At 53.4% G+C, this 27,569-nt stretch overlaps 1 protein-coding gene across 1 annotated transcript in view; it reads right to left on the bottom strand.

Moving 5' to 3' along the window:
• The window catches only part of SLC11A2 (solute carrier family 11 member 2), a 47,787-nt gene extending 23,719 nt beyond the window's left edge, over positions 1-24,068 (bottom strand). Inside the window, exons 1-7 of the mRNA XM_084223649.1 lie at positions 23,936-24,068; positions 17,563-17,688; positions 15,509-15,628; positions 11,572-11,678; positions 10,076-10,146; positions 9,469-9,536; positions 5,630-5,785 (exon numbers count right to left, since the gene is read on the bottom strand). Of these exons, the coding sequence (XP_084079775.1) occupies positions 5,630-5,785; positions 9,469-9,536; positions 10,076-10,146; positions 11,572-11,678; positions 15,509-15,628; positions 17,563-17,634 (594 nt within the window). The 5' untranslated portion in view covers positions 17,635-17,688; positions 23,936-24,068. The remainder of the gene's footprint in view (positions 1-5,629; positions 5,786-9,468; positions 9,537-10,075; positions 10,147-11,571; positions 11,679-15,508; positions 15,629-17,562; positions 17,689-23,935) is intronic.
• Between the last annotated feature and the right edge of the window lie 3,501 nt (positions 24,069-27,569).

Below are 27,569 nucleotides of genomic sequence, written 5' to 3'. Positions count from 1 at the left end.
GAGGGGGATACGGGGGGGGGACACGGGGGGGGACACGGGGGGGACACGGGGGGGGGACGGTGGGGACACGGTGGGGGACACGGTGGGGGACACGGGGGGGAACACGGGGGGGACATTGAGGGGACACGGGGGGACACGGGGGGACATTGAGGGGACACGGGGGGGACATTGGGGGACATTGGGGGACATGGGGGGGACACGGGGGGGAACATGGGGGAACACGGTGGGGAACATGGGGGAACACGGAGTGACACAGTGGGGACACGGGGGGGACACGGGGGGGACACGGGGGGACACGGGGGGACACGGGGGGGACACGGGGGGGGACACGGGGGGGAACACGGGGGGGAACACGGGGGGGAACACGGGGGGGAACACGGGGGGGAACACGGGGGGGAACACGGGGGGACACGGGGGGGAACACGGGGGGGAACACGGGGGGGAACACGGGGGGACATGGGGGGGACACGGGGGGACACGGGGGGGGACACGGGGGGGAACACGGGGGGACATGGGGGGGACACGGGGGGACACGGGGGGGGACACGGGGGGACATGGGGGGACACGGGGGGACACGGGGGGGAACACGGGGGGGAACACGGGGGGGAACACGGGGGGGAACACGGGGGGGAACACGGGGGAAACATGGGGGGGACATGGGGGACACCGGGGGGACATGGGGGGACACGGGGGGGAACACGGGGGGGAACACGGGGGGGACATTGAGGGGACACGGGGGGACACGGAGGGGACACGGGGGGACACGGAGGGGACATTGGGGGGGGACACGGAGGGGACACGGGGGGGAACATGGGGGAACACAGGGGGGACACGGGGGGGACATTGGGGACAGTGAGCTCGGGGTCCCCTCCAGCCAGGCCTCAGCAGCTCTGGGGGATCTGCTGCACACCCAGGATGGCTCAGCCACCTCAGAGGGATGAAAGCAGCAGTGGTGGTGTTGGAAATAAAAAATTTTAAATAAAAGGCAAAATAACAAAGCTCTTTATAGAGAAAAACTGAGTTTGGGCAAGAGGGGGGAAAACCCAAACTCCACTGATGTAAGGGGCTCTTCAAGCTAGATCTTATAAGATTTTGATTATTTATATCACACCCAAGATAGTTTAGCCACCTCAGATGGATAAAATCAGCAGGGTGGCTTCTGTGGCAGTGTTGGAAACAGAAAAGTTTAATAAAAGGAAAAATAACAAAACTCTTTATAGAGAAAAACTGAGTTGGGGCAAGAGGGGAAAAACCAAACTTCACTGATGTAAGGGGCTCCTTGAGCCAGGCCTCATAAGCTCCTGGAGATCTGTTTCACACTCAGCCACCTCAGATGGATAAAATCAGCAGGATGGCTTCTGTGGCAGTGTTGGAAATGAAAAGTTTTAATAAAAGGTGAAATAACAAAGCTCTTTATAGAGAAAAACTGAGCCAGGTGCAGGAGGGAAAAAAGTAACTCCACTGCTGTAAGGGTCTCCTTGAGCCAGGCCTCACAAGCTCCGTTAATTAGGCAGATACCTTCTGTTAATTAGGCAGGTACCTTCTGTTAATTGGGCAGATACCTTCTGTTCTTTGGGCAGTTTTCTTTACCTCTTCCTCAAATCAATCCTCCCTCCAGGAGATCTCTTCTATTAATGGGCCATTAATTATTAATTACCTTCTGTTCATGGGCCAGTGAGTGTCCCTGCATGGCTGATAAAATTCCATCATCCCACAGGGAAATGGAAGGAGCCAAACATTCCTACCTGGATACAATCTGAGATTTCAAACATTCCTGCCTGGATACAATCTGAGATTTCAAACATTCCTGCCTGGATACAATCTGAGATTTCAAACATTCCTACCTGGATAGAATCTGAGATTTCAAACATTCCTACCTGGATAGAATCTGAGATTTCAAACATTCCTGCCTGGATACAATCTGAGATTTCAAACATTCCTGCCTGGATACAATCTGAGATTTCAAACATTCCTACCTGGATAGAATCTGAGATTTCAAACATTCCTGCCTGGATACAATCTGAGATTTCACACATTCCTACCTGGATACAATCTGAGATTTCAAACATTCCCACCTGGATACAATCTGAGATTTCACACATTCCTGCCTGGATACAATCTGGGATTTCAAACATTCCTGCCTGGATACAATCTGAGGTTTGGGACACCCCAGCAGCCTTTGCCCCCTGCATTCCCAGAGGAGCAGCTTTCTCCTGCCCTGCATTCCCAGAGGAATTCCAGGCCCATCTCCAGCCCCCTGGAGCTGCAGAGGAAAACTCCCCCCTTGTGCAGGATCCTGCTGCAGCAGAGCCACAGCTGGCACTGCAGGAGGGCTGAGCCCCCCTGGGATGGGGCTGTGCCCCCACCCTGACCCACAGGGGGACAGGGCTGCTCTGACTCTGCCAGGGTTGGTTTGTACCCCTGCATTGTTTATTTTATTTTATTTTATTTTATTTTATTTTATTTTATTTTATTTTATTTTATTTTATTTTATTTTATTTTACTCCTATTCTATTCCACTCTATTCTACTTCTATCCTATTCCAATTCAATTCCATTCCAATTCAATTCCATTCCAATTCAATTCCATTCCAATTCAATTCCATTCCATTCTATTCCATTCCATTCCATTCCATTCCATTCCATTCCATTCCATTCCATTCCATTCCATTCCATTCCATTCCATTCTATTCTATTCTATTCTATTCTATTCTATTCTATTCTATTCTATTCTATTCTATTCTATTCTATTCCATTCCATTCCATTCCATTCCATTCCATTCCATTCCATTCTACTCCACTCTATTTTTATTTTCTTCCCTAATGCAGAACTGTTCTTCCTGCTCCCAAATCTTTGCCTGAGAGCCCCTTAATTTCAAAATTACAGCAATTCAGGAGGAGATAATTTACATTTTCCATTTCAGGGGATGCTCCTGCCTCCCTCAGCCCACACCTGGCCGTCCAAACCCAGACACCCCAGGTGTGTTCCAGATTTCAAGGCAAGATTTATTCTATCACCATCTGTATGGCAGTGTCTGGTGCCAGGTGGGCAATGCTCCTTATCTCTCTCCCTGAGTGATCATAATCAGCAGGGGACATCTGCTGATAAGGGGCTATTGAATGTCACCCCATGACTGATAAGAACTATAGCATCCCATTGTGAGATGCTCCGCCCAGAGGGAGGAGCCAAGCATTCCTACACAGATATAATCTGGAGATTCTGACACAGACACAGCTTTTCTCTACTGGACTCCCCAGAGGAACAGCAGCTGCTTTAATTCCACGGATCTGCGGAGGAGGAATTCACCCCTTTCCTACAGGACTGCCCTGCTCCAACAGAACCACGCCTGACACTCCAGGAGGACTGCAGCCCCTTTTCCAACCGGACTGCTGCCAACACCCTGACCCACAGGGTGTCAGGTCGTGTTCTGACTCTCCCAGCTCACTCCCAGTAGTTCCCAGCTCACTCCCAGTAGCTCCCAGTTGCATCTGTGGAGGAAGAATCCACCCCTTTCCTACAGGACTGCCCTGCTCCAACAGAACCACTCCTGACACTCCAGGAGGACTGCAGCCCCTTTTCCAACTGGACTGTGACCAACACCCTGACCCACAGGGTGTCAGGTCGTGTTCTGACTCTCCCAGCTCACTCCCAGCTCACTCCCAGTAGCTCCCAGCTCACTCCCAGTAGCTCCCAGTTGGATCTGCGGAGGAAGAAGACCCCCCTTTCCTACAGGACTCCCCATTTCCAGCAGAACCACACTGACATTCCAGGAGGACTGCAGCCCCTTTTCCCACTGGACTGCTGCCAACACCCTGACCCACAGGGTGTCAGGTTGAGGTCTGACTCTCCCAGCTCACTCCCAGTAGCTCCCAGTTGCATCTGTGGAGGAAGAATTCACCCCTTTCCTACAGGACCCCCCATTTCCAACAGAACCATGCCTGACACTCCAGGAGGACTGCAGTCCTTTTCCAACTGGACTGCTACCAACACCCTGACCCACAGGGTGTCAGGTTGAGTTCTGACTCTCCCAGCTCACTCCCAGTAGCTCCCAGTTGGATCTGCGGAGGAAGAATTCACCCCTTTCTTACAGACTCCCCTGCTCCAACAGAACCACGCCTGACACCCCAGGAGGACTGCAGCCCCTTTTCCAACTGGACTGCTACCAACACCCTGACCCACAGGGTGTCAGGTCGTGTTCTGACTCTCCCAGCTCACTCCCAGTAGCTCCCAGTTGGATCTGCAGAGGAAGAAGACCCCCCTTTCCTACAGGACTGCCCTGCTCCAACAGAACCACGCCTGACACTCCAGGAGGACTGCAGCCCCTTTTCCAACTGGACTTGCACCAACACCCCGACCCACAGGGTGTCAGGTTGAGTTCTGACTCTCCCAGCTCATTCCCAGCTCACTCCCAGTAGCTCCCAGTTGGATCTGCAGAAGAAGAAGACCCCCCTTTCCTACAGGACTCCCCTGTTCCAACAGAACCACGCCTGACACTCCAGGAGGACTGCAGCCCCTTTTCCAACTGGACTGTGACCAACACCCTGACCCACAGCGTGTCAGGTCGTGTTCTGACTCTCCCAGCTCACTCCCAGTAGCTCCCAGTTGCATCTGTGGAGGAAGACTACACCCCTTTCCTACAGGACTCCCCATTTCCAACAGAACCACGCCTGACACTCCAGGAGCACTGCAGCCCCTTTTCCAACAGGACTGCTGCCAACACCCTGACCCACAGGGTGTCACGTTGAGGTCTGACTCTCCCAGCTCACTCCCAGTAGCTCCCAGCTCACTCCCAGTAGCTCCCAGTTGGATCTGTGGAGGAAGAATTCACCTCTTTCCTATAGGACTCCCCTGCTCCAACAGAACCACACCTGACACTCCAGGAGCACTGCAGCCCCTTTTCCAACCGGACTGCTACCAACACCCTGACCCACAGGGTGTCAGGTTGAGGTCTGACTCTCCCAGCTCACTCCCAGTAGCTCCCAGCTCACTCCCAGTAGCTCCCAGTTGGATCTGTGGAGGAAGAATTCACCTCTTTCCTATAGGACTCCCCTGCTCCAACAGAACCACACCTGACACTCCAGGAGCACTGCAGCCCCTTTTCCAACCGGACTGCTACCAACACCCTGACCCACAGGGTGTCAGGTTGAGGTCTGACTCTCCCAGCTCACTCCCAGTAGCTCCCAGCTCACTCCCAGTAGTTCCCAGCTCACTCCCAGTAGCTCCCAGTTGGATCTGCAGAGGAAGAATTCACCCCTTTCCTACAGGACCCCCCTGCTCCAACAGAACCACTCCTGACACTCCAGGAGCACTGCAGCCCCTTTTCCAACTGGACTGCTACCAACACCCTGACCCACAGGGTGTCAGGTCGTGTTCTGACTCTGACAGTGTTGTTTTACTGTATTGCATTGTTGTATTTTATAATTTTATATTTTTTCCCTTCCCTATTAAAGAACTGTTATTTCCTGCTCACATGTTTTTTACCTGAGAGCCCCTTATTTAAAATTCACAGCAATTCGGAGGGGTGGGGAGGGTTTGCATTCTCCATTTCAGGGGGGGCTCCTGTCTCCTTCCCAAACCAGGACACGGCCCCTCGGGGGTGTTTGCAGCCCAGGTGCCCCCGGCGCCTCACCTTGACCAGGGCAGAGTGCAGGTACATGTTGTGGGGCATGATGACGGCGCCCACGATGCCCACGGCCTGCTCCAGCTGCGGCGTGCCGCAGTCCTGGCAGTAGGGGATGAACAGACCCTGCAGCAGCTTCTGCTGGTTGGGCTTCACCGTCACGTACTGCGGACAGGGAAACGGGAAACGGGATTGGGGTCAGGCGACGGGAAACGGGGATTGGGGGTCAGGGACAGGGAAACGGGATTGGGGGTCAGACGACGGGAAATGGGGATTGGGGGTCAGGGAAACGGGATTGGGGGTCAGGGACAGGGAAATGGGATTGGGGGTCAGACAATGGGAAATGGGATTGGGGGTCAGACAAGGGGAAACGGGGATTGGGGGTCAGGGACAGGGAAACGAGATTGGGGGTCAGACAACGGGAAATGGGGATTGGGGGTCAGGGAAACGGGATTGGGGTCAGACAACGGGAAATGGGATTGGGGGTCAGGGAAACAGGATTGGGGTGAGACAACGGGAAACGGGGATTGGGGGTCAGACAAGGGGAAATGGGATTGGGGTCAGACAACAGGAAACAGGGATTGGGGGTCAGGGAAACGGGATTGGGGGTGAGACAACGGGAAACGGGATTGGGGGTCAGACAACAGGAAACAGGGATTGGGGGTCAGACAAGGGGAAATGGGATTGGGGGTGAGACAACGGGAAACGGGGATTGGGGGTCAGGGAAACGGGATTGGGGGTCAGGGAAACGGGAAACCGGGATTGGGGGTCAGACAAGGGGAAATGGGATTCGGGGTGAGAAAAGGGAAAAAGGGAAACGGGATTGGGGTCAGACAACGGGAAACGGGGATTGGGGGTCAGGGAAACAGGATTGGGGTGAGACAACGGGAAACGGGAAACCGGGATTGGGAGTGAGACAAGGGGAAATGGGGAAATTGGATTCGGGGTCAGGGACAGGGAAATGGGATTGGGGGTGAGACAAGGGAAAAAGGGAAACAGGATTGGAAGTGAGACAAGGGGAAATGGAAAAATGGGATTGGGGGTCAGGGACAGGGAAACAGGATTGGGGTCAGACAACGGGAAACAGGGAAACAGGAAACGGGATTGGGGTGAGACAAGGGGAAATGGGAAATGGGATTGGGGGTGAGACAACAGGAAACAGGGAAACGGGGATTGGGGTGAGACAAGGGGAAACGGGATTGGGGGTGAGACAAGGGAAACAGGGAAACAGGGAAACGGGATTGGGGGTGAGACAGGGGAAATGGGGAAACGGGATTGGGGGTGAGACAAGGGAAACGAGGAAACGGGAAACGGGATTGGGGGTGAGAAAAGGGAAAAAGGGAAACGGGATTGGGGTCAGACAAGGGAAACGGGAAACGGGATTGGGGTGAGACAGGGGAAACGGAAACCGGGATACAAGGGGAAACGGGAAACGGGATTGGGGTCAGACAATGGGAAACCGGGAAACAGGATTGGGGTCAGACAGGGAAATGGGGAAATGGGATTGGGGGTGAGACAACAGGAAACAGGGAAACGGGATTGGGGTGAGACAACGGGAAACGGGGAAATGGGATTGGGGGTGAGACAAGGGGAAATGGGGAAATGGGGATTGGGGGTGAGACAACGGGAAACAGGGAAATGGGACTGGGGGTCAGGGAATGGGAAACAGGCAGCTTCGGGGTTAGGGAGAGGGAAACAGGGAAACGGGGAAACGGGATTGGGGGTGAGACAAGGGGGAACAGGGAAACTGGGATTGGGGGTCAGGGAATGGGAAACAGGGAAACGGGATTGGGGGTGAGACAAGGGGAAACGGGATTGGGGGTGAGACAAGGGAAACAGGGAAACGGGATTGGGGGTGAGACAGGGGAAATGGGGAAACGGGATTGGGGGTGAGACAAGGGGAAACAGGATTGGGGGTGAGACAAGGGAAACAGGGAAACGGGATTGGGGGTGAGACAGGGGAAATGGGGAAACGGGATTGGGGGTGAGACAAGGGAAACGAGGAAACGGGAAACGGGATTGGGGGTGAGAAAAGGGAAAAAGGGAAACGGGATTGGGGTCAGACAAGGGAAACGGGAAACGGGATTGGGGTGAGACAGGGGAAACGGAAACCGGGATACAAGGGGAAACGGGAAACGGGATTGGGGTCAGGGACAGGGAAATGGGATTGGGGGTGAGACAAGGGAAAAAGGGAAACGGGATTGGGGTGAGACAGGGGAAATGGGGAAACGGGAAAACGGGATTGAGGTGAGACAACGGGAAATGGGATTGGGGGTGAGACAAGGGAAATGGGGAAACCGGGATTGGGGTCAGACAACAGGAAACGGGATTGGGGTGAGACAGGGGAAACGGGGAAACGGGATTGGGGGTGAGACAAGGGGAAACGGGGAAATGGGACTGGGGGTCAGACAAGGGAAAAAGGGAAACGGGATTGGGGGTGAGACAAGGGAAACGGGGAAACGGGAAATGGGACTGGGGGTGAGAAAAGGGAAAAAGGGAAACGGGATTGGGGTCAGACAAGGGAAACGGGAAACGGGATTGGGGTGAGACAGGGGAAACAAGGGGAAACGGGAAACGGGATTGGGGTCAGACAAGGGGAAATGGGAAACGGGATTGGGGGTCAGGAACAGGGAAACAGGGAAACAGGGATTGGGGGTGAGACAAGGGGAAACAGGGAAACGGGAAACCGGGATTGGGGGTGAGACAACGGGAAATGGGGAAATGGGGATTGGGGGTCAGGGAATGGGAAACAGGGAAATGGGATTGGGGGTGAGAGAAGGGGAAACGGGGAAACAGGATTGGGGGTGAGACAAGGGAAAAAGGGAAACGGGATTGGGAGTGAGACAACGGGAAATGGGATTGGGGGTGAGACAAGGGGAAACAAACAGGCAGCTTGGGGGGCAGGGACAGGGAAACAGGGAAACGGGATTGGGGGTCAGACAAGGAGAAATGGGGAAACAGGGAAACAGGGATTGGGGGTGAGACAAGGGGAAACGGGGAAATGGGATTGGGGTGAGACAAGGGAAACGGGGAAATAGGGAAACGGGATTGGGGGTGAGACAATGGGAAATGGGGAAACGGGGATTGGGGGTCAGGGAATGGGAAACAGGCAGCTTCGGGGTCAGGGAGAGGGAAACAGGGAAACGGGGAAACGGGATTGGGGGTGAGACAAGGGGAAACGGAGAAACGGGGATTTGGGTGAGACAAGGGGAAACAGGGAATAGGGAAATGGGATTGGGGGTCAGACAGCGGGAAACGGGGAAACGGGATTGGGGGTCAGGGAATGGAAAACCGGGATTGGGGGTCAGACAAGGGGAAACGGGGAAACGGGGAAACAGGATTGGGGGTGAGACAATAGGAAACGGGGAAACGGCATCGGGGGTCAGGGAGAGGGAAACAGGCAGCTTTGGGGTCAGGGACAGGCAGTTTTGGGGTCAGGGACACCTGGCTGTCTCCCCTCCTGTTGGGCACTGTGGGGACTCCACCCTTGCCCTGAGCAGCTTTTCCATGAAGGAAATCAGGGAATTCTCCCTAAACTCCAACCCCAACCTGCCCTGGGAGAATTTCTGTTCCATCCTGTCCCCTGGGAGCGGAGCCTGACCCCGCCTGGCTGTCCCCTCCTGCTGTGGGCAGCCACAGGGACCCCCTGAGCCTCCTCTGCTCCAGGCTCAGCCCCTCCCCAGCCCCCTCAGCCCCTCCCCAGCCCCCTCAGCCCTTCCCCAGCCCCCTCAGCCCTTCCCCAGCCCTTCCCCAGCCCCCTCAGCCCTTCCCCAGCCCCTCCCCAGCCCCCTCAGCCCTCCCCCAGCCCCTCCCCAGCCCCACCCTGGCCTGCAGCCCCTCGGGGGTACCTCATATCCAAAGGTCAGGGCCATGATGGTGATGAGGAGCCCAAAAAACGCCTCGAGCTTCCTCAGGCCTGCAAGGAGAAGTCCCTTGGTCACCAAGTGAGAAGAGCACAATCCCAACCCCAATCCCATCCCAAACCCAACCCCCATCCCAATCCCACCCCAATCCCATCCAAACCCCAATCCCATCCAAACCCCAATCCCATCCCAATCCCAACCCAAATTCCATCCCAATCCCCAATTCCAATCCCAATCCCATCCTGATCCAACCCCAATCCCAATCCCATCCAAACCTCAACCCCAACTCCAATCCCCAATCCCAATACCATCTCAACCCCAATCCTATCCCAACCCCAATCCCATCCCAATCCCAACCCCAACCCCAATCCCATCCCAATCCCATCCCAATCCCAATCCCATCCCAATCCAACCCCAATCCCAATCCCATCCCAATCCCAATCCCATCCAAACCCCAACCTGAATCCCAATCCCATCCCAACCCCAATCCCAATTCCAATTCCAATTCCAATCCCCAATCCCATCCCAATCCCAATCCCACCCCAATCCCACCCCAATCCCAATCCCCAACCCCTCCCCCAGCAGAACTCACCGTATTTGTCGAGGAAGAGGAAGACGAAGGTGTCGGCGATGGTGATGAGCACTCCACCCCAGAGCGGGATCCTGTGGGGCACAGCGGGGTCAGAGCCCCCCAGAGCCCCCTCCCCTCTCCTGGGGCTGTTTTGGGGTGCAGCTGCCAGGCTGCGGGCTCCTGATGTCCCCTGAGCCCCCCCAGAGCCCCCTCCCCTCTCCTGGGGCTGTTTTGGGGTGCAGCTCCGGGGCTGGGGGTTCCTCATGTCCCTGATCCCCCCCAGAGCCCCCTCCCCTCTCCTGGGGCTGTTTTGGGGTGTAGCCCCAGGGCTGGGGGCTCCTCATGTCCCTGAGCCCCCCCAGAGCCCCCCCAGAGCCCCCTACCCTCTCCTGGGGCTGTTTTGGGGGGCAGCTCTGGGGCTGGGGGTTCCTCATGTCCCTGATCCCCCCCAGAGCCCCCTCCCCTCTTCTGGGGCTGTTTTGGGGTGTAGCTCCAGGACTGGGGGCTCCTCATGGCCCCCAAGCCCACCCTGAGCCCCCTCCCCTCTCCTGGGGCTGTTTTGGGGTGCAGCCCCAGGGCTGGGGGCTCCTCATGGCCCCCAAGCCCACCCAGACCCCGACCCCTCTCCTGGGGCTGTTTTGGGGGGCAGCCCCAGGGCTGGGGGCTCCTTGAAGCCCCTGATCCCCCCCAGAGCCCCATCCCCTCTCCTGGGGCTGTTTTGGGGTGCAGCTGCCGGGCTGGGGGCTCCTCATGGCCCCTGAGCCCCCCCAGAGCCCCCTCCCTCTCCTGGGGCTGTTTTGGGGTGCAGCTGCCGGGCTGGGGGCTCCTCATGTCCCTGATCCCACCCAGACCCCGACCCCTCTCCTGGGGCTGTTTTGGGGTGCAGCCCCAGGGCTGGGGGCTCCCGTGGGATCTGCCCTGGGTGTCCCAATAAAACTGAAATTGGGCTGAATTCCCACAGAAAACGGTTCTGGGGCTACCGAGGGTCTGGGATTGATCTTTGGGAAAGGAAAGGAAAGGAAAGGAAAGGAAAGGAAAGGAAAGGAAAGGAAAGGAAAGGAAAGGAAAGGAAAGGAAAGGAAAGGAAAGGAAAGGAAAGGAAAGGAAATTTCAAGGAAATTTCAAGGAAAGGAAATTTCAAGGAAAGGAAATTTCAAGGAAAGGAAATTTCAAGGAAAGGAAAGGAAATTTCAAGGAAAGGAAAGGAAATTTCAAGGAAAGGAAATTTCAAGGAAATTTCAAGGAAATTTCAAGGAAATTTCAAGGAAAGGAAATTTCAAGGAAATTTCAAGGAAATTTCAAGGAAATTTCAAGGAAATTTCAAGGAAATTTCAAGGAAAGGAAAGGAAAGGAAAGGAAAGGAAAGGAAAGGAAAGGAAAGGAAAGGAAAGGAAAGGAAAGGAAAGGAAAGGAAAGGAAAGGAAAGGAAAGGAAAGGAAAGGAAAGGAAAGGAAAGGAAAGGAAAAGGAAAGGAAAAGGAAAGGTGTGAGAGTGCCCTTGTTGCCCCCCTCACCCACCTGCCCACCGAGAGCAGGTTGATGGCGATGGCCGAGCCGATCACCTCCTGCATGTCCGAGCCGATGATGGCCAGCTCCACCATCAGCCACAGGATGATCCTGGGAACCTGGAAAAATGGGGAAAAAATGGGATAAAATGGGATAAAATGGGATAAAACGGGATAAAATGGGATAAAACGGGATAAAACGGGATAAAACGGGGAAAATCAGTGATGGCCAGCTCCACCATCAGCCACAGGATGATCCTGGGAACCTGGGAAAAATGGGGAAAAAATGGGAAAAACGGGATAAAATGGGATAAAACGGGATAAAACGGGGAAAATCAGTGATGGCCAGCTCCACCATCAGCCACAGGATGATCCTGGGAACCTGGAAAATGGGGAAAAAATGGGAAAATGGGATAAAATGGGAAAAAATGGGATAAAATGGGATAAAATGGGAAAAATCAGTGATGGCCAGCTCCACCATCAGCCACAGGATCACCCTGGGAACCTGGGAAATGGGGAAAAATGGGGAAAAAATGGAAAAAATGGGAAAAAAAATGGGAAAAAAATGGGAAAAAAATGGGAAAAAAAATGGGAAAAAATGGGAAAAAATGGGAAAAAAATGGGAGAAAAATGGGAAAAAATGGGAAAAAAATGGGAAAAAAATGGGAAAAAAATGGGAAAAAAATGGGAAAAAAATGGGAAAAAATGGGAAAAAAATGGGAAAAAAATGGGAAAAAATGGGAAAAAATATCAGTGATGGCCAGCTCCACCATCAGCCACAGGATGATCCTGGGCACCTGGGAAATGGGGAAAAAATGGGATAAAATGGGATAAAACGGGATAAAACGGGGAAAATCAGTGATGGCCAGCTCCACCATCAGCCACAGGATGATCCTGGGAACCTGGAAAATGGGGAAAAAATGGGAAAAATGGGATAAAATGGGAAAAAATGGGATAAAATGGGATAAAATGGGATAAAATGGGAAAAATCAGTGATGGCCAGCTCCACCATCAGCCACAGGATGATCCTGGGCACCTGGGAAATGGGGAAAAATGGGAAAAAAATGGGAAAAAAATGGGAAAAAAATGGGAAAAAAATGGGAAAAAAATGGGAAAAAAATGGGAAAAAAATGGGAAAAAATATCAGTGATGGCCAGCTCCACCATCAGCCACAGGATGATCCTGGGCACCTGGGAAATGGGGAAAAAATGGGAAAAATGGGATAAAATGGGATAAAACGGGATAAAACGGGGAAAATCAGTGATGGCCAGCTCCACCATCAGCCACAGGATGATCCTGGGAACCTGGAAAATGGGGAAAAAATGGGAAAAATGGGATAAAATGGGAAAAAATGGGATAAAATGGGATAAAACGGGGAAAATCAGTGATGGCCAGCTCCACCATCAGCCACAGGATCACCCTGGGAACCTGGGAAATGGGGATAAAACAGGGAAAAACGGGAAAAATCATCAGTGATGGCCAGCTCCACCATCAGCCACAGGATGATCCTTGGAACCTGGGAAAATGGGGAAAAATGGGGAAAAAAGGGGAAAAAATGGGGAAAAAATGGGGAAAAAATGGGGAAAAATGGGAAAAAATGGGGAAAAAATGGGGAAAAAATGGGGAAAAAAATGGGGAAAAAAAATGGGGAAAAATGGGGAAAAAATGGGGAAAAAATGGGGAAAATCAGTGATGGCCAGCTCCACCATCAGCCACAGGATGATCCTGGGAACCTGGGAAAATGGGGAAAAACAGGGAAAAAATGGGTAAAAAATGGGAAAAAATATCAGTGATGGCCAGCTCCACCATCAGCCACAGGATCACCCTGAGCACCTGGGGAAAATGGGGGAAAAAGGGAAAATCAGGGAAAAACCAGAAAAAAGTTGGAAAAAATGGGAAAAAAACAGGAAAAAACAGGGAAAAAACAGGGGGGAAATCAGGAAATACCGGGGGGAAAAAAACCAGGAAAAAACCCAGGAAAAACCGGGGGGGGGAGAAAAAAACCAGGAAAAAACCAGGAAAAAAACCGGGAAAAAACAGGAAAAAAATGGGAAAAAAATGGGAAAAAAACCGGGAAAAACTAGGAAAAAAACCCCAAAGACAGGAGAAAGCCAGGGACAAACGTCATCCCGTGGTGTCCCCGCGGGCAGGAGCGGGGGGACAGCCCTGGCCCGGGTTGGGGACACTCAGGGCGGCTCTGGAGGTGCCAGCCCAGCCCTGGGGCAGTGGCAGGGCCAGCCCAGCTGGGACAGGGACGTGTGGGAGGCAGCGTGGGGACACATTCCAGGGCAGGGCAGGGCCACAGTGCCAGCACGGGGACAGCCACGGGCACGGGGGACAACACAGTGACCCCAGGGACAGGGGTGGGACAGCCCCAATGTCCCCAGGGACAGGGGTGGCATCCAAAATGTCCCCACACACAGGGGTGGCACCACAATGTCCCCAGAGGCAGAGATGGGACATTCCCAAATGTCCCCAGGGACAGGGATGGGACAGCCCCAATGTCCCCAGAGACAGGGGGGGCACCACAGTGACCCCAGGGACAGGGATGGCACATTCCCAAATGTCCCCAGACACAGAGATGGGACATTCCCAAATGTCCCCAGACCCAAGGGTGGCACCACAATGTCCCCAGACACAGAGATGGGACATCCCCAATTGTCCCCAGAGACAGGGATGGGACATTCCCCAATGTCCCCACACACAGGGATGGGACATTCCCAAATGTCCCCAGACACAGGGATGGGACATTCTCAAATGTCCCCAACCACATGCCCCCAGATACAGGGATGGCATCCAAAATGTCCCCACACACAGGGGTGGCACCCACCTGAGCACCTGGGGCAGTGTCACCCACCCACCCTGAGCACTGGGGCAGTGTCACCCACCCCTCCTAAGGACCTGGGAGAGTGTCACCCACCCACCCTGAGCACTGGGGCAGTGTCACCCACCCACCCTGAGCACCTGGGGCAGAGTGACCTACCCTGAGCACCTGGGACAGTGTCACCCACCCACCCTGAGGACCCAGGACAGTGTCACCCACCCATCCCACCCACCCTGAGGAGCTGGGGCAGTGTCCCCTACACACCTTGATGACCTAGGGCAGTGTCACCCACCCACCCTGAGCACTGGGGCAGTGTCACCCACCCCTCCTGAGCACCTGGGGCAGTGTCACCCACCCATCCCAGCCACCCCAAGGACCTAGGGCACTGTCACCTACCCAGCCCAGCCCAGCCCCCCTAAAGACCTGGGGCAGTGTCCCCCACCCACCCTGAGCACTGGGGCAGTGTCACCCACCCACCCTGAGGATCCAGGACAGTGTCACCTACCCAGCCCAGCCCACTCTGAGCACCTGGGGCAGTGTCACCCACCCACCTAGAGGACCTAGGACAGTGTCACCCACCCACCCCAGCACCCACAATGACCTGGGGGAGTGTCACCCACCCACCCTGAGGGTTCAGGGCAGTGTCACCCACCCACCCTGAGGACCTAGGACAGTGTCACCCACCCAGCCCAGCCCACTCTGAGCACCTGGGGCAGTGTCACCCACCCACCCTGAGCACTGGGGCAGTGTCACCCACCCACCCCAGCACCCACAATGACCTGGGGGAGTGTCACCCACCCACCCTGAGGACCCAGGACAGTGTCACCCACCCAGCCCAGCCCACCCTGAGCACTGGGGCAGTGTCACCCACCCACCCAGAGGGTTCAGGGCAGTGTCACCCACCCACCCTGAGGACCCAGGACAGTGTCACCCACCCAGCCCAGCCCACCCTGAGCACTGGGGCAGTGTCACCCACCCACCCCAGCACCTACAATGACTTGGGGGAGTGTCACCCACCCACCCTGAGGGTTCAGGGCAGTGTCACCCACCCATCCCACCTACCCTGAGCACTGGGGCAGTGTCCCCCCCCCTCCCAGAGCAGTGTCCCCCCTGTCCCCACACACACCTTGTGGTACTGGCGGTGGCACACCTCGGCCAGGTGCAGCCCTGTCACCACGCCCAGCCTGGCCGCCAGCCTCTGCAGCAGCAGCCCGATGATGGTGGCCAGCAGCAGCACCCACAGCAGCTGGGGACACACAGGGGACACGGGGGACACCGGTGGGTGGGGGCACACGGCAGCCCCAGGTCCCCCCAAACCCCAGGGTTGAGGATTTGGGGGAGTTCTGACACCAGAGGTGGCGTGGGGGGGACACAAAGGGACACCAGGCCAGGACCCTGCTGCCCTCCTCTCTGGGACAGCCCCAATGTCCCCAGAGACACAGGGATAGGACACCCCAAACGGGACACCCCAAATGTCCCCACAGGGATGGGACACCCCAAATGGGAGACCCCAAATGGGAGACCCCAAATGTCCCCACAGGGATGGGACACCCCAAACGGGACACCCCAAATGGGACACCCCAAATGGGAGACCCCAAATGTCCCCACAGGGATGGGACACCCCAAATGGGACACCCCAAATGTCCCCACAGGGATGGGACACCCCAAATGGGACACCCCAAATAGGACACCCCCCATGGGACACCCCAATGTCCCCAAAGGGATAGGACACCCCCAGTGTCCCCACAGCCACAGGGAGGGCACATCCCCAATGGGACACCCCCATGGGACACCCCCAATGGGAGATCCCCAATGGGACATCCCCAATGTCCCCACAGCCACAGGGAGGTGACATCCCAAATGGAACATCCCAAATGGGACATCCCAAATGGGACATCCCCAATGTCCCCACAGCCACAGGGAGGTGACATCCCAAATAGAACATCCCAAATGGAACATCCCAAATGGAACATCCCAAATGGAACATCCCCAGTGTCCCCAAAGCCACAGGAGTAGAACACCCCAAATGGGACATCCCAAATGCAACATCCCCAATGTCCCCAAAGGGATAGGACATCCCCAGTGTCCCCACAGCCACAGGGATGGGACATCCCCAATGGGACACCCCAAATGGGACACCCCCAATGGGAGATCCCCAATGGGACATCCCAAATGTCCCCACAGCCACAGGGATGGAACATCCCAAATGGGACACCCCCAATGGAACACCCCCCATGGGACATCCCAAATGTCCCCACAGCCACAGGGATGGGACATCCCAAATAGAACATCCCAAATGGAACATCCCAAATGGAACACCCCCAATGGAACATCCCAAATGGAACACCCCCCATGGGACACCCCCCATGGAACATCCCAAATGGGACACCTCCCATGGGACACCCCCAATGGGACACCCCCAATGGGACATCCCCAATGTCCCCACAGCCACAGGGAGGTGACATCCCAAATGGAACATCCCAAATGGAACATCCCAAATGGGACATCCCAAATATCCCCACAGCCACAGGGATGGGACATCCCAAATGGGACACCCCCCAATGGAACACCCCCAATGGGACACCCCCAGTGTCCCCCAGCCCCAGGGAGGGGACATCCCCCATGGGACACCCCCCATGGGACACCCCCCCAATGGGACACCCCCCCAATGGGACACCCCCCCAATGGGACATCCCCAGTGTCCCCAGAGCCCCAGGGATGGGACACCCCCAATGGGACACCTCCCATGGAACGTCCCAAATGGAACATCCCCAATGGGACACCCCCCAATGGAACATCCCCAATGGAACATCCCCAATGGGACATCCCAAATGTCCCCACAGCCACAGGGATGGAACATCCCAAATGGGACACCCCCATGGGGACACCCCCAGTGTCCCCCACCCCCAGGGATGGGACATCCCAAATGGGACACCCCCCATAGGACACCCCCATGGAACACCCCCATGGGACACCCCCAATGGGGACATCCCCAGTGTCCCCCCAGCCCCAGGGATAGGAGATCCCAAATGGAACACCCCAATGGGACACCCCCAGTGTCCCCCAGCCCCAGGGATGGGAGATCCCCATAGGACACCCCACTGTCCCCCACCCCAGCACTGTCCCCCCCCCCAGGCACTGCCAGCCCCCCGTGTGACCCCAGGTGACACCGGGGCGCACCTTGAAGCCGGCCACGGCCCCCGACTGCAGGTCGGACTCGATGTTGCCGGGGTCCAGGTAGGCGATGCTCATCAGGAACCCCGGGCCCGTGAACGCCCACAGCTTGCGGAAGCTGAAGCAGGAGTGCTGCAGGGGGGACATAATTAACTCATTAATTAACGGGTTAATTACCTCGCTGGCACCCCAGAGGGGCCTCCCCGAGAGGTCTGAGACACTCCTGGGGGTTTATTTGGCACCCAGGTGAGCTCAGATGGGATGAAAGCAGCAGTGGTGGTGTTGGAAATAAAAAATATTAAATAAAAGGTGAAATAGCAAAGGTTTTTATAGAGGAAAAGTGAGTTGGGGCAAGAGGGGGAAAAACCAAACTGCACTGATAGAAGGAGCTCTTTGAACCAGGTTTTATAAGATTTTGATGATTTATATCACATTCAAGACAGTTTAGCTACTTCAGAAGGATAAAATCAGCAGTGGTGGTGTTGGAAATAAAATATCTTAAATAAAAGGTGAAATAGCAAAGGTTTTTATAGAGGAAAAGTGAGTTGGGGCAAGAGGGGGAAAAACCAAACTCCACTGCTGTAAGGGGCTCTCCAAGGTAGATCTTGTAAGATTTTTGAGATTTATACACATTTGAGATAGCTCAGCCACCTCAGATGGATAAAATCAGCAGTGATGGTGCTGGAAATAAAAAAATCTTAAATAAAAGGTGAAATAACAAAGCTCTTTCTAGAGAAAACTTGAGTTGGGGCAAGGGGGGAAAACCAAACTCCACTGATAGAAGGGTCTCTTTGAGCTAGATCTTGTAAGATTTTGGTGATTTATATCATATTCAAGACAGTTTAGCTACTTCAGATGGATAAAATCAGCAGTGATGGTGTTGGAAATAAAAAATATTAAATAAAAGGCAAAATAAGAAAGCTTTTCATAGAGAAAAATTGAGTTGGGGCAAGAGGGGAAAACCCAAACTGCACTGATAGAAGGGTTTCTTTGAGCCAGGTCTTGTAAGATTTTGGAGATTTGTATCATATTTGAGATAGCTCAGCGACCTCAGATGGATAAAATCAGCAGTGGTGGTGCTGGGAATAAAAAATCTTAAATAAAAGGTGAAATAACAAAGCTCTTTATAGAGAAAAACTGAGGGCAAGAGGGAAAAAAAAAAACTCCACTGATGTAAGGGACTCTTCAAGCTAGATCTTGTAAGATTTTGGAGATTTATACACATTTGAGACAGCTCAGCTACTTCAGATGGATAAAATCAGCAGTGGTGGTGTTGGAAATAAAAAATCTTAAATAAAAGGCAAAATAACAATACTCTTCATAGAGAAAAACTGAGTTAGGGCAAGAGGGAAAAAACCAAACTCTACTGCTGTAAGGGGCTCTTCAAGCTAGATCTTGTAAGATTTTGATGATTTATATCATATTCAAGACAGTTTAGCTACTTCAGATGGGATAAAATCAGCAGTGGTGGTGTTGGAAATAAAATATCTTAAATAAAAGGTGAAATAAGAAAGCTCCTTATAGAGGAAAACTGAGTTGGGGCAAGAGGGGAAAAACCAAACTCCACTGATAGAAGGAGCTCTTTGAGCCAGGTTTTATAAGATTTTGATGATTTATATCACATTCAAGACAGTTTAGCTACTTCAGATGGATAAAATCAGCAGGATGGCTTCTGTGGCCAGGTTAGAAATGAAAAAGTTTTAATAAAAGGTGAAATAACAAAGGTTTTTATAGAGGAAAAGTGAGTTGGGGCAAGAGGGGAAAAACCCAAACTGCACTGATAGAAGGGTTTCTTTGAGCCAGGTCTTGTAAGATTTTGGAGATTTGTATCATATTTGAGATAGCTCAGCGACCTCAGATGGCATAAAATCAGCAGGATGGCTTCTGTGGCTGTGTTAGAATAAAATATTTTAAATAAAAGGCAAAATAACAAAGCTCTTTATAGAGAAAAATTGAGTTGGGGCAAGAGGGAAAAAACCAAACTCCACTGATGTAAGGGGCTCTTTGAGCCAGGTTTTATAAGATTTTGGAGATTTATATCACATTCAAGACAGTTTAGCTACTTCAGATGGATAAAATCAGCAGTGGTGGTGTTGGAAATAAAATATCTTAAATAAAAGGTGAAATAACAAAGGTTTTTATAGAGAAAAACTGAGTTGGGGCAAGAGGGAAAAACCCAAACTCCACTGCTGTAAGGGTCTCTTTGAGCCAGGTCTTGTAAGATTTTGGAGATTTGTATCATATTTGAGATAGCTCAGCCACCTCAGATAGATAAAATCAGCAGTGGTGGTGTTGGAAATAAAAAAAATTAAATAAAAGGCAAAATAAGAAAGCTCCTTATAGAGGAAAACTGAGTTGGGGCAAGAGGGAAAAACCCAAACTCCACTGATAGAAGGGTCTCTTCAAGCTAGGTCTTGTAAGCTTTTGGAGATTTATACACATTTGAGACAGCTCAGCTACTTCAGATGGATAAAATCAGCAGTGGTGGTGTTGGAAATAAAAAATCTTAAATAAAAGGCAAAAGAACAAAGCTTTTCATATAGAAAAACTGAGTTGGGGCAAAAGAAAAAACCCAAACTCCACTGATGTAAGGGTCTCCTTAAGCCAGGTTTTATAAGATTTTGATGATTTATATCACATTCAAGACAGTTTAGCTACTTCAGAAGGATAAAATCAGCAGGATGGCTTCTGTGGCAGTGCTGGAAACAGAAAAGTTTTAATAAAAGGCAAAACAAATCTCTTTACAGGGAAAACCCAAACCAGGTGCAAGAGGTTCTTGCTCCTGGTAAAACACCTCACAAAAGCAATCAGTTCCTTTGTTCTCTTCTTTTTCTGGTGAGTTGCTCAGGTGGGACTTTTTGGCTCCTGTCCAACTGGCCATCCTTAAGTTTGAGGTGAAGTCCCTCAGGTCCTATGAGGTGTCTTTTTTGCTAATTGAGGAGAGAAACTTCTGGGCTTATTTCCTTTTTAAGGGGACAAAGGAGAGTTTGGTCACTCTGTCAACGAGAGGCTCCTGAGACAGCCCAGCCTGGGCTCAGCTGCTCCCTGAGCCACCCCAACCTGCAGGGCTGGGAAAGCAAATTATTCCTTAATCCAAACCAAATTATTCCTTAATCCAAACCAAATTATTCCTTAACCTCACCCTCTGCAGGGCTGTGACACCAAAATATTCCTTAATATCCTCTGCAGGGCTGTGAAAGCAAATTATTCCTTAATCTCACCCTCTGCAGGGCTGGGAAACCAAATTAATCCTTAATCCCATCCTCTGCAGGGCCCTGAAACCAAATTATTCCTTAATCTCCTTCTCTGCAGGGCTGTGGAATCAAATTATTCTTTAATCCCATCCTCTGCAGGGTTGTGGAACCAAAATACTCCTTAACCTCATCCTCTGCAGGGCCCTGAAACCAAATTATTCCTTAATCAATCCCAAACTGCAGGGCTGTGACACCAAATTATTCCTTAATCCCATCCCCTGCAGGGCCCTGAAACCAAATTATTCCTTAATCCATCCCCTGCAGGGCCCTGAAACTAAATCATTCCTTAATCTCATCCCAAACTGCAGGGCTGTGCTGTGGAACCAAATTATTCCTTAATCTCATCCCCTGCAGGGCTATGGAACCAAATTATTCCTTAATTTCACCCCAAACTGCAGGGCTGTGACACCAAATCATTCCTTAATCCATCCTCTGCAGGGCTGAGGAATCAAATTATTCCTTAATCCCATCCTCTGCAGGGCTGTGACACCAAATTATTCCTTAATCCCAAACTGCAGGGCCCTGAAGCTAAATTATTCCTTAATCCCAAACTGCAGGGCTGTGACACCAAACTATTCCTTAATCCATCCTCTGCAGGGTTGTGGAACCAAATTATTCCTTAATCAATCCCAAACTGCAGGGCTGTGACACCAAATTATTCATTAACCTCATCCTCTGCAGGGCCCTGAAACCAAATTATTCCTTAATCCATCCTCTGCAGGCTGTGACACCAAATTATTCCTTAATCCATCCTCTGCAGGGTTGTGGAATCAAATTATTCCTTAATCAATCCCAAACTGCAGGGCTGTGACACCAAATTATTCCTCAATCCCATCCTCTGCAGGGCTGTGGAACCAAATTATTTCTTAATCCCAAACTGCAGGGCTGTGACACCAAATTATTCCTTAACCCACCCTCTGCAGGGGGGACAGGGGGGGAACAGATGGGGACAGAGGGGACAGGGGGGATGGGGGGGAGAGAGGGGGACAGAGGCCAACAGAGGGACAGAGGGGACAGTGTCACAGTGTCACAGTGTCACAGTGTCACAGTGTCACGAGGCCAGCCTCAGCTCCCAGTCCCTGATAAGGGACACAAAGGGCCCAGGTCCCTCCCTGGCTCCCAAATCCCCCGGATCAATCATTAATTAACACACCGGGGCTCCCATCCCCCAAACCTGGGGGGATCCTCCCCTCCCCCCCTCCCCTCCCCCCCTCCCCTCCCCCTCCCAGTCATTCCCAGTGCACTGGAAGGGGAACTGGTGCCCGTGGCAGTGACTCAGGGGGTCTGAGGCAGGATTTTCCAGCAGGAAATGACCCAAACCCAAACCCAAACCCAAACCCAAACCCAAAGCAGGTTTTGTTCAGAGCCGTTTCCCCACAGCTCTTTGGGATTTCCTGAAATCCCCAGGAAATCCCAGACCTGACCCCAAACTGGGACACGCCAGCACCCCCTGTGCCCCCAAACTGGGACACCAGGACAGCCTGGGAGCCCGGGGACAGGGGGGACACCCCCGGGGTCCCCACAGGGAGGGGAGACCCCAATGTCCCCACAGAGAGGGGAGACCCCAAATGTCCCCACAGGGATGGGAGACCCCAAATGTCCCCACAGGGAGGGGAGACCCCAAATGTCCCCACAGGGAGGGGAGACCCCAAATGTCCCCACAGGGAGGGGAGACCCCAAATGTCCCCACAGAGAGGGGAGACCCCAAATGTCCCCACAGGGATGGGAGACCCCAAATGTCCCCACTGGGATGGGAGAGCCCAAATGTCCCCACAGGGATGGCTGTCCCCACTGTCCCCACAGGGAGGGGATGTCCCCAAGGTCCCCACAGGGAGGGGAGAGCCCAAATGTCCCCACAGCCTTTCCCATGCACATGGGACATCCCCAGTGTCCCCACAGGGAGGGGAGACCCCAAATGTCCCCACTGGGATGGGAGACCCCAAATGTCCCCACTGGGATGGCTGTCCCCACTGTCCCCACAGGGATGGATGTCCCCAAATGTCCCCACTGGGATGGGATGTCCCCAGTGTCCCCACTGGGATGGGAGACCCCAAATGTCCCCACAGGGACAGGATGTCCCCAAGGTTCCTATAGGGATGGGACATCCCAAATGTCCCCACAGTGATGGGACACCCCCAGTGTCCCCGCAGGGATGAGATGTCCCCATAGGGTTGGCTGTCCCCATAGGGTTGGGATGTCCCCAGTGTCCCCTCAGGGTTGGCTGTCCCCAATGTCCCCACAGGGATGGTTGTCCCCAGTGTCCCCACAGGGTTGGCATGTCCCCAGTGTCCCCTCAGGCATGGCTGTCCCCATAGGTTTGGGCTGTCCCCAGAGTCCCCACAGGGTTGGCTGTCCCCATAGGTTTGGGCTGTCCCCAGTGTCCCCACAGGGATGGCTGTCCCCAGTGTCCCCTCAGGGGATGGGATGTCCCCAGTGTCCCCTCAGGGGATGGCTGTCCCCAGTGTCACCACAGGGATGGTTGTCCCCAGTGTCCCCACAGGGATGAGATGTCCCCAGTGTCCCCTCAGGGTTGGCATGTCCCCAGTGTCCCCTCAGGGATGGCTGTCCCCAGTGTCCCCTCAGGGATGGCTGTGCCCAGTGTCCCCATAGGTTTGGGCTGTCCCCAGTGTCCCCACAGGGTTGGGCTGTCCCCAGTGTCCCCACAGGCATGGCATGTCCCCATAGGTTTGGGATGTCCCCAGTGTCCCCATAGGTTTGGGATGTCCCCAGTGTCCCCTCAGGGATGGCTGTCCCCAGTGTCCCCACTGGGATAGGATGTCCCCAGTGTCCCCTCAGGGATGGGCTGTCCCCACAGGGATGGGATGTCCCCTCAGGCATGGCTGTCCCCATAGGTTTGGGCTGTCCCCAGTGTCCCCTCAGGCATGGCATGTCCCCAGTGTCCCTGCCAGCAGTCCCCCTCCCCTCCCCCTCCCCAGGGTCTCCTGGAGCTGAGCCCCCCGAGGCCTTTCCTGCCCTGGGGCTGCTCCCAGCAGGACCCACCCCCCCCTGGGACCCCTCATTGTGGGGCTGACACCCCCAGACCCCAGAGGCACTGCCAGGGTCCCAGCAGGGTCCCCAGCAGGGTCCCCAGCATTGTCCCCAGCAGGGTCCCTGTCCCCTCTCACCGTCTCGTCCTCGGGGATGGGGATCTTGCTGTCGAAGTAGGTGCTGAAGGGCTCCCCATCCTCATCCTCGGGGGGCTGCAGGGGGCTCCTGCTGCTGGAGATGGTGCTGAGCCCCCCCCCGGGCTCCCCAGGAGCATCCTCTGCAGGGACAGGGACAGGAGGGTAAATTTGGGGGGCAGGGAGGGAGCAGGGCTGGGAAAAACCTGGGAATGTTAAAGGTGGGAGGGAGCTGGGCTGGAAAACCTGGGAATGTGAAAGGTGGGAGGGAAAACCTGGGAATTAAAGGTGGGAGAGAGCTGGGTTTGGAAAACCTGGGAATGTGAAAGGTGGGAGGGAGCTGGGCTGGGAAAAATCTGGGAATTAAAGGTGGGAGGGAGCTGGGCTGGGAAAACCTGGGGAATTAAAGGTGGGAGGGAGCTGGGCTGGGAAAACCTGGGAATTAAAGGTGGGAGGGAGCTGGGCTGGAAAACCTGGGAATGTGAAAGGTGGGAGGGAAAACCTGGGAATGTTAAAGGTGGGAGGGAAAACCTGGGGAATTAAAGGTGGGAGGGAAAACCTGGGAATGTGAAAGGTGGGAGGGAAAACCTGGGGAATTAAAGGTGGGAGGGAGCTGGGCTGGGAAAACCTGGGAATTAAAGGTGGGAGGGAGCTGGGCTTGGAAAACCTGGGAATGTTAAAGGTGGGAGGGAAAACCTGGGGAATTAAAGGTGGGAGGGAGCTGGGCTTGGAAAAACCTGGGAATTAAAGGTGGGAGGGAGCTGGGATTGGAAAACCTGGGAATGTGAAAGGTGGGAGGGAGCTGGGCTTGGAAAAACCTGGGAATGTTAAAGGTGGGAGGGAGCTGGGCTGGGAAAAACCTGGGAATGTTAAAGGTGGGAGGGAGCTGGGCTGGGAAAACCTGGGAATTAAAGGTGGGAGGGAGCTGGGCTGGAAAACCTGGGAATGTTAAAGGTGGGGGGGAGCTGGGCTGGGAAAAACCTGGGAATTAAAGGTGGGAGGGAGCTGGGCTGGAAAACCTGGGAATGTGAAAGGTGGGAGGGAGCTGGGCTTGGAAAACCTGGGGAATTAAAGGTGGGAGGGAGCTGGGCTTGGAAAACCTGGGAATTAAAGGTGGGAGGGAAAACCTGGGGAATTAAAGGTGGGAGGGAGCTGGGCTGGAAAACCTGGGAATGTTAAAGGTGGGAGGGAAAACCTGGGGAATTAAAGGTGGGAGGGAGCTGGGCTGGGAAAAATCTGGGAATTAAAGGTGGGAGGGAGCTGGGCTGGGAAAAATCTGGGAATTAAAGGTGGGAGGGAGCTGGGCTGGGAAAACCTGGGAATGTTAAAAGTGGGAGGGAAAACCTGGGAATTAAAGGTGGGCCTGGGGATGGCAGAGCTGTGCCTGCTAAATCAGGTAAAACTGCACCTGGGTGGTCAGCACATGATGAATAATACAATTATTAAATGTAATTATTGTTTAAAGATTCACTGTGTGAGGGGTCTGAGGGGGAGCACGAGGAATCCGTGCTTGGATGGGTCAGGGTGTGCAGCAGAACCACGTCAGCTCAGTAATTAATATTTAAATTATCTAATGATGGAATATAAAACACGTCCAGCTCAAAACCACGGCGGGTCAGAGCTGGGTCTGCAGCCCTGACACCCCCAGAGCTCTGTAAAGCACTGCAGGGGCTGTGGGATCAGAATCAATAATCAATAATCCTAATCAATAATCATAATCCTAATCAACAATCATAATAAATAATATTCATAATAAATAATAATAAGAATAAATAAGAATAATAAAAATAATAAAATTAAATAATAATAATAATTAAAAAATTAAATAATAAAAATTAATAATAATAAATAAGAATAAATAAGAATAATAAATAAGAATAATAAAATCAAATAATAAAAAATAATAAAATTAAATAATAAAAATTAATAATCATAATAAATAAGAATAATAATAAATAATAATAAAAAAATAATAAAATTAAATAATATAAAATGAAATCAAATAATAAAATTTAATAATAAAATTTAATAATAATAATAATAATAATATCTATAATATCTATAATATCTATAATATCTATAATATCTATAATATCTATAATAATTCCATGATTTTGAGTTCCTGAACACTGACAGAGGGACAGGAGCTCTGACAGGAGCCCCCCAGGCACAGCAGAACCAGCACAGCTGATACTCAATTTAAATTGATCACTAATTAAGTGATAAAGAGCTAATTGAATCAAGACGCCCCGCCCTGCTGCCCCTCTCGAATCCCCTCTCCTCCTGCCTGTCCAGGCTGGGATTTTTTATGATAATTTTATCAAAACCCATCCTGGGGGCCGATGTGGGGCGGCGGAGGAGCGGCGTGCCCGCAACGATTAATTAATTAATGAATTAATTAATTAATGACTCATTAATGATTAATGTGGATGGGCCGGATCGCAGAGGGAGCCGGGGCTGCTCCTGCGGGATCGGGAATGTGGGGCGGGATCGGGAATGTGGGGCGGGATCGGGAATGTGGGGCAGGATCGGGAATGTGGGGCGGGATCGGGAATGTGGGGCGGGATCGGGAATGTGGGGCGGGAGGGAGGGACGGGAGGGGAGGGAGAACCCAGCAGGGCCCCACGGCTGCCCCACATCAGCCCCACAGCCCCACATCGGCCCCACATCAGCCCCACATCCCCAAGCAGCCCCTCAGCCGCCCCACAGCAGCCCATATTCCCCACAGCAACCCCACAGCAGCCCCACAGTCCCATATTCCCCTCAGCCCCACATTGGCCCCACAGTCCCATATTCCCCACAGCCCCACAGCAGTCCCACATTGGCCCCACAGTGGCCCCTCATTCCCAGATCCCCACAGCTCCACATCCTCACAGCCCCACATTCCCATATTCCCCACAGCCCCAAAGTCCCACAGCCCCACATCCCCGCATTCCCCAGAGCCCCACATCCCTATGGCCCCAAAGTCTCACATCCCCATAGCCCCACGGCCCCACAGCCCCACATCCCCACATTCCCCACAGCCCCAAAGTCTCACATCCCCACATTCCCACATTCCCCACATTCCCACATCCCCACCACTGCCAGCAAAGTCCTGGCCCCACACTCTCTCCCAGCCCCACACTCTCTTCCAACCCTACACGATCCCACACTGCCTCCCAATCCCATACCTGATCCCACACAGCCCCACACTCAGTCCCAGCCCCACAAAACCCCACAGTCTCTCCCCACACAATCCCACACCCAGTCCCAGCCCCACACTCAGTCCCACACTCTCTCCAAACCCCACACAGCCCCACATTCTCTCCCAATCCCAGAGTCTCCCAATCCTATAAAACCCCACACAACCCCACAGTCCCTCCCAATCCCACACAACCCCACAGTCTCCTAATCCCACACTCAAACCCACACTCTCCCCCAATCCCACAGAACCCCACACTCTCCTCCAGTCCCACACAGCTCCACACTCTCCCCCAATCCTATAAAACTCCACACTCTCCTCCAGTCCCTCCCAATCCCACACAGCCCCACACTCTCCCCTAATCCCATAAAACCCCACACAATCCCACATTCTCTCCCAGTCCCATACTTGACCCCACACTCTCTCCCAATCCCTCCCAACCCCACACTGTCTCCT

Source organism: Fringilla coelebs, assembly GCF_963513975.1.
Source record: "Fringilla coelebs genome assembly, chromosome: 30".
Taxonomy (NCBI): domain Eukaryota; kingdom Metazoa; phylum Chordata; class Aves; order Passeriformes; family Fringillidae; genus Fringilla; species Fringilla coelebs.
The sequence above is the reverse complement of the archived record's forward strand: the minus strand, read 5'-3'. Positions and strand labels throughout refer to the sequence as shown.